Raw genomic sequence first — 16721 nt, 5'->3', positions numbered from 1 at the left:
AGCCAATAAAAGTTATACCAGAACTATAACGACCCATTTTTTTGCATGTCGTTGTCAGGGATTAGACCAAACTAATGACAACGAACAGTCAAGCCAGGATCATTCCAGTTTTAAAAAATATATGAAAACAGAGGTATTGGCATGCAGACTTGGAATAAGGAAACAAGAAGCAACTCTGATGGTCATCAGACAATGTAGAGGGGGCCAGAAACATATTTCATGTCATGGCAATCTAGTCTCGAGTAATTCCAAATGTGGAGGTTAATTAGCAGAGCCCATGGGTCATAAGACATAGGAGGATTTTATAAAACACAGGGCAGACTCCTAAAATAACTGAGGGGAGCCAAATAGGGCTCAAAGGTAATAGAAGGCAAAGAGACATAGTCTCCTATGCAAAGCCTCACTGGTGATAAGAAATTTAGGAATCAGAAGCTCATTAGCCATACTTAATCTTAATCTTATTCAAAATGGTTATTAAATTAGATTAGGTGGTGTCCGCCATGCAGTGTTGGTTTACCAGACTTCAGCTTAGGAAATCTGGTCAGGTAACATTTTGGAATGTTTGTCATGTCTTTGTGTCTATTTGGATTATCTACTGTTTGCTCTCCTGTATCCCCTTGGACCCAATTATGAATGGGCTCTCGCCTCAATGTTGATCTTATCCTTGTTAATTAAGGAAGTGAATTGAATTCACTATGCCCTTTTGGATAAAAATAATGACTAAGAATCTTTACTGAAACTGTCTATATTCTGTTAAGATCTTTGGGATCCCTCCACCCAGGTTAAGTCCTTTGTGAACACAGAGCCCTTTAACTCTTGGAAAGTAAGTTTGAACTTTAAGGATTTGCCATGTATATTTGTTCTCAAATTCTGAGGCATTTAAGCTTAATTGACACTTTTAGGCCAGAATAAAAAGTAGCTCAGATTCCATTTCTTCTTCAAGTAATTGTCATCAGCGTTGCACAGAAAATCAGGACAAAAATGATAATACAAATTAGAAGAAGAAACACAAATAACTCTGGATCAGTTGCATAAAGTGGATAATGAGGAAACAGTTCATCATCTGAAAATAAGAAAGAAGAAAATAGGTCTTTTTACATTGAAGACATTGTATTTCTCCATGCGGTCCAGTAATTTATCAAGGGGATAAAGAGCTCGACTGGCAGCATGCCAAGGAAGAAAATCCTTCTCCTCAGACAGGTATCTGATAATCTCCAGGGGGATATGCTGAGGCAAGTAGCCAGCTCTGCACAGTCAAAAAAGTTCATGTTAATTATATGCAGAAAATATACATGATGATGCAAAAGCGAAGATTTTACTTATGCAAATAAAAGGCAGAAAGCAAGATTCATCACAGTATAAAGAAGTCATACTCAGTGCTATAAAAATAAAATTACTCACTTTTTAAATATAGTCCTACTTAGGATGCCATGTGCCTTAATACATACAGAGTTAGAGAGTTAAAAATTCACATACACAAAAATATCAGAATGCATATTTTTTTAAAAGGAAAGAATTCCGGAATTTGAATAAAATCGACTCTAGGTATTTTCCTTCACAGAAACTCTTCCGAGGTCACATGTAATTGAAAATAATTGATTACTGAAATGCAATTTCCGTTTCTCAATGCATTCTCTTTGCTCTTCATGTAGTTCTGTGTAATAATATTTACTACACATTGTTTTCAAAAAAACAATCAAACTAAAGAGGCAACTTACAGTTGTGACTGTATCTGTGTCATACTACAATTTGAACAGCTCGAAAGAAATGGTTTCCAAAACACCTATGAAAATCTCAGTTAGATTTTAATAGAGTCCAAATTCCAAACAAGTTGAAAGAACCGGCTCTTCCCATGTATTATTTTTCTTTCAAAATAGATGCTGTGTCACCTTGGGGACCAATGTCAGATTCCTTGGAGAATATGAAACTGTAGCTTTTTAAAAAATGATCTGAACACGCACTGCACATATTTAAAGAGGGTATGTCCAAAAAGGATCCTAAAAGAAGTGTATATCTCTACTCTCCAGGAAACTGCATATAAAATCCTTGCAAATCAAAGCATTATAAACGACAATCCACAGTACATTAAAAGGTAGTCTGTCTTAGCCTCGATGTCCCTGATGCATACACATTGTGACACTATGTGTTTTGCTGGATTTTTTTTTTTTTTATTTTACAAGAATGATCAACTGAATGCAGACTTCTAACATGGGAACCAGCTAAATATGAAAGCAACCAAAGCCTGCTTATCTCCTTTATCTACCTTTCGCACTGATGTTCTTTTGTAACATCACAAAATTAGATGGACCTTTTATTTTGTCCTTGGTAGAGGTGGACAGGCAGGGAGCAAAGCTCTGTCTCGTCTTCACCTAAAATAAGTTTGCCAGATTATCTAATTCTTACACAGTCTGACAAGCAAAAGTTACTCTATGGTAAACTTGTGGCCATGTTCAGATTTCTGTAAGAAAAACCAATTCTGGGGGCGCCTGGGTGGCTCAGTTGGTTGAGCGACTGTCTTCAGCTCAGGTCATGATCCTGGATTTCCAGGATCAAGTCCCGCATAGGGCTCCCAGCTCCTTGGGGAGTCTGCTTCTCCCTCCGACCTTCTCCTCTCTCATGCTCTCTCTCACTCATTCTCTCTCAAATAAATAAATAAAATCTTTAAAAAAAAAAAAAAAAAGAAAAACCAATTCTGAAGACGTTTTTAAAACACAGATGTGTGTCACTCTAATGATTTTAGTTCACTCATGGCATAATTCAATGACTTGTGCTTTGTAGGAGATATGACTAAAGAAGATGACAAATAATGTTATGGAAGAGACTTGGGTTTGAGAAAGAGCTGGGAACTACTATTGTTTCCCATAGAGTTAAGCAAATTCATCTTGCCAAGCTTCACATTCCTTATCTACAAAATAAGAAGTGTGAAAAAGACCTCTTTTTTAAGCCCCAAAACCTTTTATCCTAACCTTCTTGTGTACAATTTAAACTGCAACAAGTATTACAATAATACGGTCATACTTTATTTGTTCAAAATTTTGAAAAAAAAAAGTTGTAATTTCTTTCATTCCCCATTCTTCAGTTGTTCAATATGTCTAAGTCTGAGAGGCAGGGCTTGGATCTAGGTTTTTTAGAAGATATCTGACAGAGTGTAAAAAAAAAAAAAAAAGCAATTTATGAGGTAAATAGCACAGAGAATATTTTGCTCATTCTTTAGATAAAGAGAAATATGTCTCAAGATTGAGTACCCTGCCAGAATCACCTAGCTCATAGTGGCAAATCTGGATGCCCATCTCCAGAGTCCTACTTCCAAATAATGACAGAAGTTCCAAATAATGACAAGCCAAGGAAAGTATTCATTAAATAGGGAAAGCAAGCAAGTTCTGTTTTGAGTCCTTATGGAAAAAATTGCTAACTGTTCACCAAAAGTCCATGCTTTCCTCTACTTTCTGGGATAGATTATAATACCCATTTTTTTGGTATTTAGGTATGGTCATGTGAATGCTCATCACTGCCAAGGTTAGACCTCGTCCATTAGCTCCTCAATACTCATTTTCCCTGAAGTGAATCATTCAGGGTGACCTTGGAAATCTTGTACTGAATATGTCAGAAACCCACCTGGGTGTCTGGATGACTGCATGCCTATGTACTAGTTCTCACACCAGTTCTGTTATGTGAGCAGGAGAAAAAAAAAAAAAAAAACCCACTTCTATTGTGTTTGATCCAAATACATACTTGGGTCTATTTTTTTTAAAGCAGTTAACCTTCTCTAATGCAGCCCTCAAATAAAATAAGAAACAGATTACATTCAAATTTCTCTCATTTGAGTTGTTACAAACATACATAAGTAATTACCTACTACATAATTCAATACACTCACATTTAACCTACTAGATCAAAATATGTAGCTACACTCAATTGGACAAGATGATCAGCTTCATTACAAAATTAAGACTTGTAAGAGATAATGTTGCTGAATAAGTTACCTAGTTTAGATATGTGTTTGTGTAATTAGCTGGTAATGATATCTGTGATTACTACTACTGATAATGCAATCAATATGGGGGAAGTGTGTGGAATCCAATGAATGGAACACTACATTAGCTTCAAGTAATCAGCCCAGTAGGGAGCACATTTAGGGTCCTGATGCCAAAAGGCAGTTGTCCTAGATTTGCATCATCACAGAGAAATGCTGCTAACAAAATAGGAGAAAAAAGAGCAAATTTAAAGAATATTTCACATACAACTAAGTGTGTTTGATTAATATTTTAGGTAGAGGCTGTAGATGATATCTATCTTCGGTACTGGGGTATAGGTTGGCATAAGAAATAATTTAGGGGGGTGCCTGGGAGGCACAGTCAGTTAAGTGTCTAACTCATGATTTCGGTTCAGGTCATGATCTCATGGGTTGTGGGATGGAGCCCCACGTTGGTCTCTTCATTCAGCGGGGAGTCTGCCGGAGATTCTCTCTCTCCCTCTCCCTCTGCCACTTCCCAAGGTGCACACTCTTTCTCTCTTAAGTAAATAAATATTTTTTAAAAAAGAAATAATTTAGGAATCAAAGGAAATATGATGGGGAAATGAGGAAGGTTAAAAATAGATGAAGGTTGCCCTTATGCACCTATATATATAGTTCCTCTTCCCACTTCCCCTCCTTAAACGCACACATACCCTCTTCTCCTTCTTTGATTTACTGGAGCTTGCAATGAAATATATCTTTAGGCATACAAGAGAGTATTTTTTTAATAATAAGAAGATTAAAACCAGACAATATTAGCTGATATTGAAATGCACTGATCTTAGCTGGCTTTGTTTTCACCTAAGATGCAAAACTACTTTTTAAAAACTGCTCTGAATTCTGTGAATGTTAATTCTTAAATCTACTGAGATGGGTGGCTTGCACACAAATAACTTATTTTATGTGAATTTCCTTGCAAAGCATTTGGCTTCTGGGTGCTTGATACTTGGAAAAAAATAAAAAGCACAATCAGACTCTTCAGAACATCCTGCTTCCAGGTTTCACTAGTGGAATATTCATTTAAAACCAATAAATTATGTACTACATCTTTCACAATATGTCTAAGAGACACTATATCTCTCTTTTAGGGCACAGATTTTTAAAGCAATTGCTGACATGCTTAATTAAAAAGTTTACTATTCTATCTATTATCTTTTGTTAATCATTGGAAAGGGCTTTTATGTGTTCATTGTGGGAAGATCCCATGGCCGAGACTGGAAACTCCAGTAGTCCTCAAAGTACCATAGACTCAAAAAGGAAAAACACATGGGAGGTATCTTTGTCAACCAACAGTCTATTTGGTCAGGTCACAGATGAAACGAAAGCTATGATTCAGGCATTGGAGAAATGTTGTCGGCAGAGATGGAAAGGAAATTAGTTATTTGTAGCCCCATGAAATCAGAACTGCAAAAAGTTACACAACAAAGAATTCTCACAGCACCCCCCTTTTCCTGTTCCTTCTCTTCCAGAAAGCCTTCTTCCACACTGACTTAGGCATTTCTTTTCTGGGCTCACAGAATACCTTGATAACAGTAATCTTTGTAATAGTTATCATGATATTAATCATAATTTTATCATAAGATGGTCTTTCTCACTCACTGGGCTTACCTCCTTAAAAAAATGAAGCATGCTTTGCCTATCTTTGTATCCCCATAGCCTCATGCAGACTCTAGTACAAAATAGGTACTCAATAAATGTTTTATTTTACACCAAATTATATTATGGCAAAAATGTCATTGTTCTTAAAAACAGGAGCACTTTACAAGCATAATAAACTTTAATATACACATATGTATTTTTTTTAAAGATTTTATTTATTTATTTGACAGAGATCACAAGTAGGCAGAGAGGCAGACAGAGACAGAGAGGAAGGGAAGCAGGCTCCCTGCTGAGCAGAGAGCCCGATGTGGGGCTCGATCCCAGGACCCTGGGATCACGAGCTGAGCCGAAGGCAGAGGCTTTAACCCACTGAGCCACCCAGGCGCCCCATATATGTATTTTTTAAATTAAGCATTTTTTAAGGTTAAAAGATACCAACAGGATGAGGAAAGTCTATTAGAGTGATATTTATACTATTTTTAGTCATCTTGTTTATTAATGGTATACATGATAGAAGATAAGAAGGCCACTGCAATCTAGCTGAAGAGATTTGCATCAGTTAATCTATATCCAAATGAAATAGCTTTATAGCCAGAGAGAAAGCGGAAGCATTGTATAAACACCTCTGTTTTTTTTTGTTTTTTTTTTTTGTTTGTTTTTTTGTCCCTGATTAGTAGATTACTTTCCTGGAAGCAACAGCATTATTTTATACCATGTCTTTAAGTAAATTGATCATGGGTTTTGAAATCTCTTTCTCCTAATCAGTAAATGGACAAGGATGAACTACATGATCTCTAGGGTCCCTTTTTCAGTAAAAATTTGAAGATTAAAAATAAAACATCCAGAAATAATTTTTTGCAACTTGTATGGTCCCCCCTACCACCACCACAATCAGCCTTTCTTCTCTGCAAACACACTTGTTTCTTTATTTCCAAGTATAATTTCTCAAGAAATCAGCCATCATCTAAATACAGGGATCCTCTGGGTACTCAGTAATGTTAAAAAGCAGAATCAATGTTTGGTTATTAATTGGAAGAGTTAATAGATGTTAGCTATTCACCTGAAAAGGAAAACATCCTTAGCTTTATGGCTGAAATGAATTATTTTTTAAAGGAAAATGATCAACTTATTTTAAGCTCTTGTATATTAAGGATTTACCATATGGTATGGTGTTATGGAATGATGGTCTAAGTTTGTTTTAGTTTACTATCCTCAGAATCAGTGCTATTCTGTAGCCCCTCAAACTTCTTCTTCTTTTTTTTTTTTTTTTAAATGAAGAAGCTACAGTTTAAAGAAGATAAGCAGCTTGCCAAGCTGACTTGGCTAGTAAGTGAGAGAGCTGGAATTGAAAACCAAGACTGACAAGAAAGCTCTCACTGATGCCACCACATGAGACTGCCTCCCTAAATACCACTTTGAACTAGAGTTAAATGCTTTCAGTCTCCTTTCCTTTAACATCTGTTTACACATCACTATCATAGCTCTCATCACGTTAAGTCTAGTACATGAAGAAATACATAATCAAAGCCCAGGTGCTAACAGGGCAAGTGAGCAATAGTAAGGATCAGAGGATTATGGGAAATGATTTAAAGAGGATGCTTAGGCCAGGCATCGGTGAGGACACCTGCCTGCGTGACATGAGAGAGCAGATCCAGCGGGGGAGGAATTCAGGCCCCCTGGGAAACAGCAAGGTCCAAAGTCCTAGACCAGGAATAAATTGGGGACATTGGCAGAATCACAAGGAGGTTTTTATGGCTGGCGTGGAGTGAGCCGCAGAAGAGTAGGCTAGATACTAGGAGGTTGCAGAGGTTGGTGGTGCTAGAAGGCACTTAAATAAGACGGGCTTGGGCTTGCTTTTCTACGGGTGATGGAATTCTACAGCAAGCGTTTGATCTGATTTATGCTCTGAAAGGGTGACTCTAGCTGCAGTAGAGAGGAAACCCAAACATGCCATGTGGTACACCCAGACGAGAAAAGAGTGAAACATGATCTCCTAGGTGACCCTCTCCCTTTCCCACTATACAGGCTATGCTTATGAGAAAAACATACCTAGTGAGTGAAGTTACTGACATGAAACCAGACAATGATTTTTTGAGGTAGGCTTCACATGAGATTTGTTTTAGAAACAGTAGCTTATGCAGGTATCAGGAAAAGGAAATATTCCCAAAGTTTATCTATGTATTATTTATTGTTACTCAATTGCTAAAAACAAAAACAAAAACAGAAAACAAAAAAAAAACAGCAATGATGATATGGAACTGTGACATTGTTTAGGCAATGAACACATTTTAAAAGAGTATATATTTTATATATAAGAAGCTGCACATTCCACTCTGGGTTAATTAGCAGAATTATTCCAGAATTTAAATAGGGAAAGCAGCCTGAAAGACCACCAGGAAAATAATCCACATAGCTTATTATTTCCATTGAAAATACAATGCTTATCCCTGGGACTAATAATACATTATATGTTAATAAAAAAAAAATCTAAAAAAGTAGAAAAAAAAAAAAAGAAAATACAATGCTTAAATTTGGTATGGAATTTTGCTTACTAGATAGTGACATTTTCCAATATTCTCCATAGTCACACAGGAGTAAAAAGAATTTAAAAATCCAGTAGGATTTTACTGACATTAGGATATCAAATCATCAACCTAATCGACGGTATTTCATACTTCCTATTTGGCTGCTTTTTAGAGATATGTGTGAATAATAGGAAACTAGAAAAAAGAAAAATATCACTGAAACCAAACCACTTAGGGGGCGTCTGGCTGTCTTAATTGGAAGAGCATGTGACTCTTGATCTTGGGGTTTTGAGTTTGAGCCCCACATTGGGTGCAGAGATTACTTAAATAAAAAACTTAAAAAAAAAAAAAAGCTTTAAAAAAATAACTGGTTAGGGGCACCTGGGTGGGCTCAGTGGGTTAAGCCTCTGCCTTCAGTTCAGGTCCTGATCCTGGGATCGAGCCCCGCATTAGGCTCTCTGCTCAGGGGGGAGCCTGCTTCCTCCTCTCTCTGCCGGCCTCTCTGCCTACTTGTGATCTCTGTTTGTCAAATAAATGAATAAAATCTTTAAAAAATAACTGGTTATATGCCCTCTTATCTGATATATCAAAAGTTTTGCTTTTTGTATAGATTTTACTATACTATACATTTAAGTTTACATAATTTTTTATAATAGTTTTCCATATTATTAGGGATTCCTCATAATTACTTTGGAAATATTTTGTTGGAAAGATAGATGGAGTTCACTATTGTTGAGTACCTGGGGTACACATAACAGAGCTATGAACATCTTTGTGCACATTATGATTCTTGGCAAATCTAAGTTCACATTCTCAGGCTTCATCAATCAGCAATTGGTCTAGGTAAAAGAAAAAGACATAGATAATCCCTGTGGTGACCAACACTGATTTAGCACTCCCTGTTACGCCAGACCCTGTGCCAAGTGCATATATTATACATTACATATTATATATATTATATATAATATTATACATTATATTATATAATGTTATATAGAGAGAATATATAACAATACGTTATGTTATGAAATCCTCGTGACAATCTTCTGAGCTTAGCAATATCACTAGCCCCATTTTACAGATCAAAATTGAAGCTCAAAATGCTACCTCACCTCTCCAGGATCATATTGCAAATAAGGGTGGTACTGGTATTTGAACCCAGTCTTCCAGCACCAATATTTTTATCACTATACCAAAAAGGCCCAGCAAGTCATCTTGTATTCCCTCTCCCATCTTCTAGTAAAAAGGAGAAAAGGAGAAGAGGAATATAAGGGACATCTAGTGGAGTAATCTTTGGAGGCCTTATAAGGAAACATAATAGAACCTATGGGGAAGGAGAGAGTAGTATGGTCTGTGGCTGCAACTTTGAAATGGAGGGTTTAGTGGACTTACTGTTGATTAGCTTTTAGATTTTGGTCATTTGGGGCCACTTCTGGCAAAACCACTTTAGTCACTACTGCCTTTAATTCCCTGGGTTCTAATCTCCATAAGACAAGAACACTCTCAGCCCACACTCTGGCCTGGAAGGCCTGACGCCATCCAGTGGCACTTTATCAGCCATAAAGAGCATGCACTGCAACAACATACTGCTTTCAGAGATATTGCCGATGCAGGAAAGCAACAGAGTACTAGGATGTGGTCTACAAAAGAAAGGGAGGGGTAATCATCTACACTTATGATCTTTAATTCAAATAAAAGGAAATATTTCAAAATACAGAAGGTAGTTTCCATCTCAAAGTCTTGCAAGAAAGAGAAATTGAGGCTATTTGCAACGTGGTGTGAGGCTCCTAGACACAGGCTGAGCAGGAAAGAATGAAGACTTGAACACTGGCATACGGAGTATGGGGGAAATCACTTTCTGGATATAACTGTAGGGCAGACTCTTGGGTCTCGATAGTGTGCTTCAATTAAAAACCTCAATGAGAACTCTCAAAACTAAGCCAGTCCCTCTGCCAGTCTATTCATAGAAGTATCGTTACATATATGCGGCCATAATAATTCCGTACATAATTTTCTAAACGCACAGCTAAGGTCTGAATTTTAGAATGACACAAAGGTAAATAATTAAGCAGGAAGATTCAGTCCCAAATGGATGCATTCAAAAAAATAAAAGAAAAACACTTTTGAGAGTATAATCTAGCCATGCAGAAGTCAGTAATGACCCAGGTGGAAAGGTTCTAGAAGAGCCACCAAAAGTCATAAAGGAGATCTAAGAAGTACAAAGTGACAGCAACCCATTAGATCTGGGCTCTGCAATCAGCTTGAAGAAGCTCCTGGCCAAAGTTAGGACATCTTGAGTACGAGTAAGAATGAAAACTGCCATGGAATTAAACTTATCAAATATACTCAAACGCATAGGATAAAATGGTACTTGACTAAAAACAAAACAAAGCAAAATAATTGGTCACTATGGAGCATGCTAGAGAATTGACTCATTATTTTTGAAACTGAAAACGACAGGGAATCATTCAGCATTTATCCTGCCTTTCCTGAAGAACTATATCACTGGGTCACTGAACAGTACATGAGAGCAAGTTTCTCTTAAGAGAACTATTTTGGGGGCGTCTGGGTGGCTCAGTGGGTTAAGCTGCTGCCTTCGGCTCGGGTCATGATCTCAGAGTCCTCGGATCGAGCCCCGCATCGGGCTCTCTGCTCAGCAGGGAGCCTGCTTCCTCCTTTCTCTCTGCCTGCCTCTCTGCCTGCTTGTGATCTCTCTGTCAAATAAATAAATAAAATCTTTAAAAAAAAAGAGAGAGAACTATTTTGTTTCTGAATAGAAGAAGAACCAGGGAATCATCATTTTGCAACCTCTAGTAAATCAACAGATTTAGGCATTGAACAGTAATCGCTGCAAATGTCATAAAAAGACAACTATTTCTTTTATGTGTTCATTGAGAATCAACTGTGATGCAAACTACCAAAAAGCTGAACCTGTAATGGATCAAGGCCCCGGATTTGATGACCAATTTACAGGTCAGAGAGAGGACAGAGGAACATAGAAAGGTACACAGTGAGGAGGCAGTCAGCAAAGTCTAGACAGTGGGAATCGTGTAGGACAAACCACCTCGTTCCTCGCCAAATAACTTGGAAATTTTTTTTTAAGACGAAGGGGAAAATCAATAGTTTAAAAGAGTGTGAAAAGATAACATCAACTAGTCACAGAGCAGTAATATCATTTGGCTCCTAATTCAAACAAAGTGTAAAAAAAGAAAAAAAGATACATGCCACTTTTAAGACCATTAAAATTTAAATACTTCCTGGATTTTTATATTATTGAGGAAATGTTCATTTTAGGTCACCATCTTTAATAATGTTCACTTTTAAGAGCCATATAGTGAAAATTATTTTATGAAAGGATGAAATGTCTGGAATTCATTTCAAAATGGTATGAAAGGGGGGCACCTGGGTGGCTCAGTGGGTTAAGCCTCTGAGGCCTTTGGCTCAGGTCATGATCTCAGGGTCCTTGGATTGAGCCCCGCATGGGGCTCTCTGCTCAGCAGGGAGCCTGCCTCCCCCCCTTTCTCTGCCTGCCTACTTGTGATCTCTTTCTGTGTCAAATAAATAAGTAAAATTTTTAAATAAATAAAATGGTATGCAAGGTTGGATGGAGATGTGGGTGAAGTAAGACTGACCACGAGTTAATCATGGCTGAGGCAGAGCAAAGGATACACCCTTCTACTGAGGCTTTTGTGTATATTTGAAATTATTCATAATAGTTTTTTTAAAAGAAACAAAGAAGGGACTAAGTCTTATCTGTGTATCCCCAGTGTGCATCAGAAAGCCTTCTTATTGTCTGTGTTTAAAAATATTTGCTGAAGGGGTGTCTGGTGGCTCAGTCTGTAGGGGGAGCGACTCAGTCTCAGGATTGAGCGTTTAGGCCCCCCATTAGGAATGGAGCCTAACTGAAAAAAAAAATTAAAAATATTTGCTGAATAACAAACTCAAGGAAGGCAACATTTCTGGTCTCGGTTTCCTTCCTTACAAAACAAGAGAAATGGTATTTACCTCCTGGAGTTGCTGTGAAAGCTAAAAGACAAGAAATGGAAGCATATTTTGTGAACTGTAAAGGTCCACAGAAATGTGGAGAGCCTTCAGGCTGAAGAACCAGAATGAGAATTTGGCAACCATATATTCTGCATTTGTATTCTGACCTTGATTTGTTCCTTACACGGAGCTACTAAACTCATGGATAGATCCCAGCGCATTCATTTTCCCCTTAGGGACAAAGTACCAAATGGTAGTGTAATTGCCAAGGGAAAATTATTACTCTGTTCTGAATTATTTCTATCATAAATCCAAAACCAGTCAAACAGGCTCTGTCACAGAAACGACAGGGTTGCTGTACAGTGATGAGAATCCCACATACAAGTGCCCCATAAATCCGTGAGTATCACAACCCTCCAAAGTCATTCTGACTCATGTGTTTAAATCACAAGTGGGAAGCCCGGCTGGCAGCACGTTGGTCAACACTGTGGAAACAATGAAAATGAGGTGATTTACTCAGCCATCAGTTCGAGAAATGTCCCATCATCTGTCTTATGTAGATTGCACAAAATGTGACAAGCATTTTGTTTGCTTTTCTTTACACATTTTTCTATTGAATCACAGGAGAAAAAGTCTTTTTCATTTAGTAATGATAACAATCACCCATATTTCCCCTAAATTCAATCACAACTGCTCTTAGCATGTCAAAGAAATGATTTCTGGCAACAATGGTGAATGATAGAAAGGCAGAGAGAAGGACACAACTTGTCTGTGTGTCATGCATTTTCTCCTTCTCGAATCTTAGTAAAATATTCATCTTTACTTAGGATGAAATGAAATATCTAATCTAATTCTTTGTGATTAAAGTGATATTTTCCTGCCTCTCAGAATATTATACTCTATTCCAAATTAGAGTTAAAAGCCACTCCGTGGCATTGTAGATGAAATGTGGAAGGTAAAAATACTTTTTATTACCAGTGAGATAGAAAAAGGACTTCAACTATATAATTCATTGTATAAAAATAGGATTAGTATCTTGAAAAAGAAGAGAGCTGTACCCATTTGAAATCACGTTTAGGGAGTCAGGCATGTTAGTTAAACTTGTGGGACTTTATTTTTCTTTCCTAAGGGGGCTAATGAGAACGTCAGGAAATGAAGGATGAAGATAAACAAATGTGCCTAGCCACGGCGTGTAAAAAAAATGCTAGCCCTATGACGATATGATCAACTTAGTTGAGAATTTGTGCCCACAAGGAGTTCTGGATTTATTTGAGGAAATTTTCAATTCTTAGAATTAAAACACGTTAAACTCCTTTTGAGATTGGCCAATAACTATATATTAAAATAACAGGTAATTCTTGTCCTGTGGGACACTAACTTGCAGACAAATCATTGAACCTCCAGAAGCAGAGGTTAGGAAGGGAAGTAGCTTTCTCTACTAGCTCCATAGCTCTCAATCTCTCCATTTATCCTTCAACTCCCAGGGTCACAAAATTCTGAAGATACACTATTAATATGGAAATATTTAATTAATCCTGGTTCCCCAGCTCAGAAATATAAGACCTTAACCTTTCCTTGATTTTCTTTAACGCTGATAATGTTCAAATAAAACTTAGGAAAAAAATAATGATAATGATGTTCTAACTCCTTAATGATGATTAACAATTAGAGAACATTAATGGTATAGATTTACTGTGTTCTAACAATGACACTCATTAATTTTAATAACAGTCCTATAGTTCAGTCCTTGCTTACTGTCTGAAAATTTACCCCTCATTACCACTTGTAGGAAGCAATTTTTTAAAGTTGAAGCACCAGTGAAAATACAAAACAATAAAAAAGTGCTAGTTAATTTACATTATTTAAAAAATATTAGTGTAAAAATAAAATATTATCTCTTAATAAGAACTATATGCTTAAAATATTTTATATCCTGCTAAAATGATCACATGTGGTTCAAAAACGTTATTGAAATTGATATAAAATTTTTAAAAATTAGAAATTTCTCTCTAGTAAGAAAACCACTTTCATGAGAAAAATAATTCTGGAATCAGTTTAGTAGAAGTCATTATCATTATTATTTAATATATAATTCTAATACAATCATAATTTTCACAAGTATCATATATTTAAATACTAAAAGGCAGAAATTTACAAGAAAAATGATAAAGTGACGAGGTCTCTCAAAGAATTTGTAGTTTGAGAAAGATGGCAGAAAACTGCCACTCCATGCGACTAAAATACCCTTTAAAAACTTACATTTGCTACTCTATCTTTTCAAAAAGAACTTCATCTCAATTAAAGTAAGCTATCTAAAAAGAATTTTTTTCCTATTGATTTATTCATGGTTAAATCTGTACCACTGTTTCCTGAGAAGAACGATGAGGAAATCATCAGACTTAGCACTTTCTACTAAACTCCGTGGCCCCGCTGGATTTTCACTTGCTGAATCATTTCTACATTTTCTTGGTTTAAAGATTTGCCTTCTGTTTTGTCACCTTAATTCTCTTTCCTCTTTATCCTTGGCTCCATGTGCAAGTGCATTCAAGCCTCATCACCATTCTTTGTAGGCAAAGGATAAGTTGACTGTAGAAAAGATTTTATATTTTATCTACTGGAATATTCTGGGCTTATAGAAATCTGAGTCAGTCTAAATTTCCCACTTTCTAGGTAACTTTTTCTTATGCTTAATTTTGAAAGTTCAGGCTATTTATCAAGATACTTTTTCTGTGTTTTTTTCCTAAGATACAGGGTACCTTTTAATCTACATACTCACGTCTTTATTGTGAGAAAGCTACTCTTTGTATGTCTTTTTCTAATTTTTTTCTTCTTTTTTCATGAATATTAAATGCATACATGTACACATACACCAACACACAAACACACTAGATGTGTCTTATTTACATTATGATTTTCATTGTTTTTTCCATTTCATTGATCTCAGTGATTGCAAGTTTATTCTCCATGTCCCTGATGATGTTTCCCCTGTGTCTATGTAATGTTTACTGCTTCTCACATGGCTTTCTTTCTTGTAATGCCAGATCACCTTCATTCTTTTCGCTGCTTTATCTCTTTCGGATTCTTTTGCATGTTTTCTTTAAACTCTTACCTCAAAAGACAAACTCGATAAAATCTCCCATTTCTTTGTTTTCATTCTTTGAAATCACATAGAGGGGTATATTTGAATAATTTGTTTGATGTTCTAGTTCTTCTGTTGTTATTATGATTTTGTTTTTTAAAAGATTTTATTTATTGGGGCGCCTGGGTGGCTCAGTGGGTTAAAGCCTCTGCCTTCGGCTCAGGTCATGATCCCAGGGTCCTGGGATCGAGCCCCGCATCGGGCTCTCTGCTCGGCGGGGAGCCTGCTTCCTCCTCTCTCTGACTGTCTCTCTGCCTGCTTGTGATCTCTGTCTGTCAAATGAATAAATAAAATCTTTAAAAAAAAAAAAAGATTTTATTTATTTATTTGAGAGAGAGAGAAAGAGCATGAGCAGGGGAGGGTCAGAGGGAGAAGCTGACTCCCCACTGAGCATGGAGCCTGATGTGGGGCTCAATCCCAGGACCCTGAGATCACAATCTGAGCCAAACTCAGACTCTTAACCAACTCAGACACCCAGGTGCCCCTGTTATTATGATTCTTAACTATCATTCTTTCTATACTCCTACAGATTTAAGATTGGATTATGTTTAAACTGTACTCATAATTGAAAAGGAAATTCCTGGGACACCTGGGTGGCTCAGTTGGTTAAGCAGCTGCCTTTGGCTCAGGTCATGATCCCGGCGTCCTGGGATCGAGTCCCACATCGGGCTCCTTGCTTGGCGGGGAACCTGCTTCTCCCTCTGCCTCTGCCTGCCGTTCTGTCTGCCTGTGCTTGCTCTCTCTCCCTCTCTCTAAAAAAAAAAAAAAAAGAAAGAAAAGGAAATTCCTATCCAGTAAAAATAGTTGCTGATAAGTTGTGGCTTAAGAGCAATCACAGTGAATAGGTTGGAGCAGTAGCAGTTTACATCAGGGTTGTTATTTCCGACCTAGTTCTAATCAAATCAGTAGTTCCATCTGTTTAGGGGCATATTTCTGTGCTGTAGTCCTGTTTCAGAATATGCTGTATAGCTGTGTGATTCTTACTTCAACCTTGTACATCCCAGGTTCTCATTGTGGTGATTTAGTATTTAATTGTTTCTCTCCAGCTGTCTCGATTAATGGTTGCCAAGCCAATTGCCATATATATTTCTTCGCCCACCCCATTTCTGTCCCCTGCTTCCTGAAAAAAATGGGAGTTTCCATGTTGTCTCTTTCAGGCCTTATTTTGTTTCCTCTTCCTTCGTGTGAAGAAAGATTCAGCAATGTAACCCATCATGACTTAAGATTTTATTATTCTAAATCAGCCAGTCCCTCCAAGAAGCTGCCTTCCATTTTTATAGATTTCTGTATCCCACAGAGGACAATCTATATCTATAAATCTATAAATATATAAATATCTATAAATACTATCTTCTATTTTCAGAATCGTTGTGAATTTGGGTCCATAATTCATTGTATTTGTTAGTCATTCTTTTTCCCTTCCTTCCTTCCTTCCTTCCTCCCTCCCTCCCTCCCTCCC

General features: G+C 37.0%; 1 protein-coding gene across 1 annotated transcript in view; it reads right to left on the bottom strand.

Moving 5' to 3' along the window:
• The window catches only part of TRHDE (thyrotropin releasing hormone degrading enzyme), a 372234-nt gene that overhangs the window by 34645 nt on the left and 320868 nt on the right, over positions 1-16721 (bottom strand). Inside the window, exon 13 of the mRNA XM_047743059.1 lies at positions 1099-1246. Coding sequence (XP_047599015.1) covers positions 1099-1246 — 148 coding nt within the window. The remainder of the gene's footprint in view (positions 1-1098; positions 1247-16721) is intronic.

This window comes from Lutra lutra, chromosome 8, assembly GCF_902655055.1.
Source record: "Lutra lutra chromosome 8, mLutLut1.2, whole genome shotgun sequence".
In the NCBI taxonomy this organism is placed as follows: Eukaryota; Metazoa; Chordata; class Mammalia; order Carnivora; family Mustelidae; genus Lutra; species Lutra lutra.
Note: the sequence above shows the minus strand (reverse complement) of the source record. Positions and strands in the feature narration are given on the sequence as shown.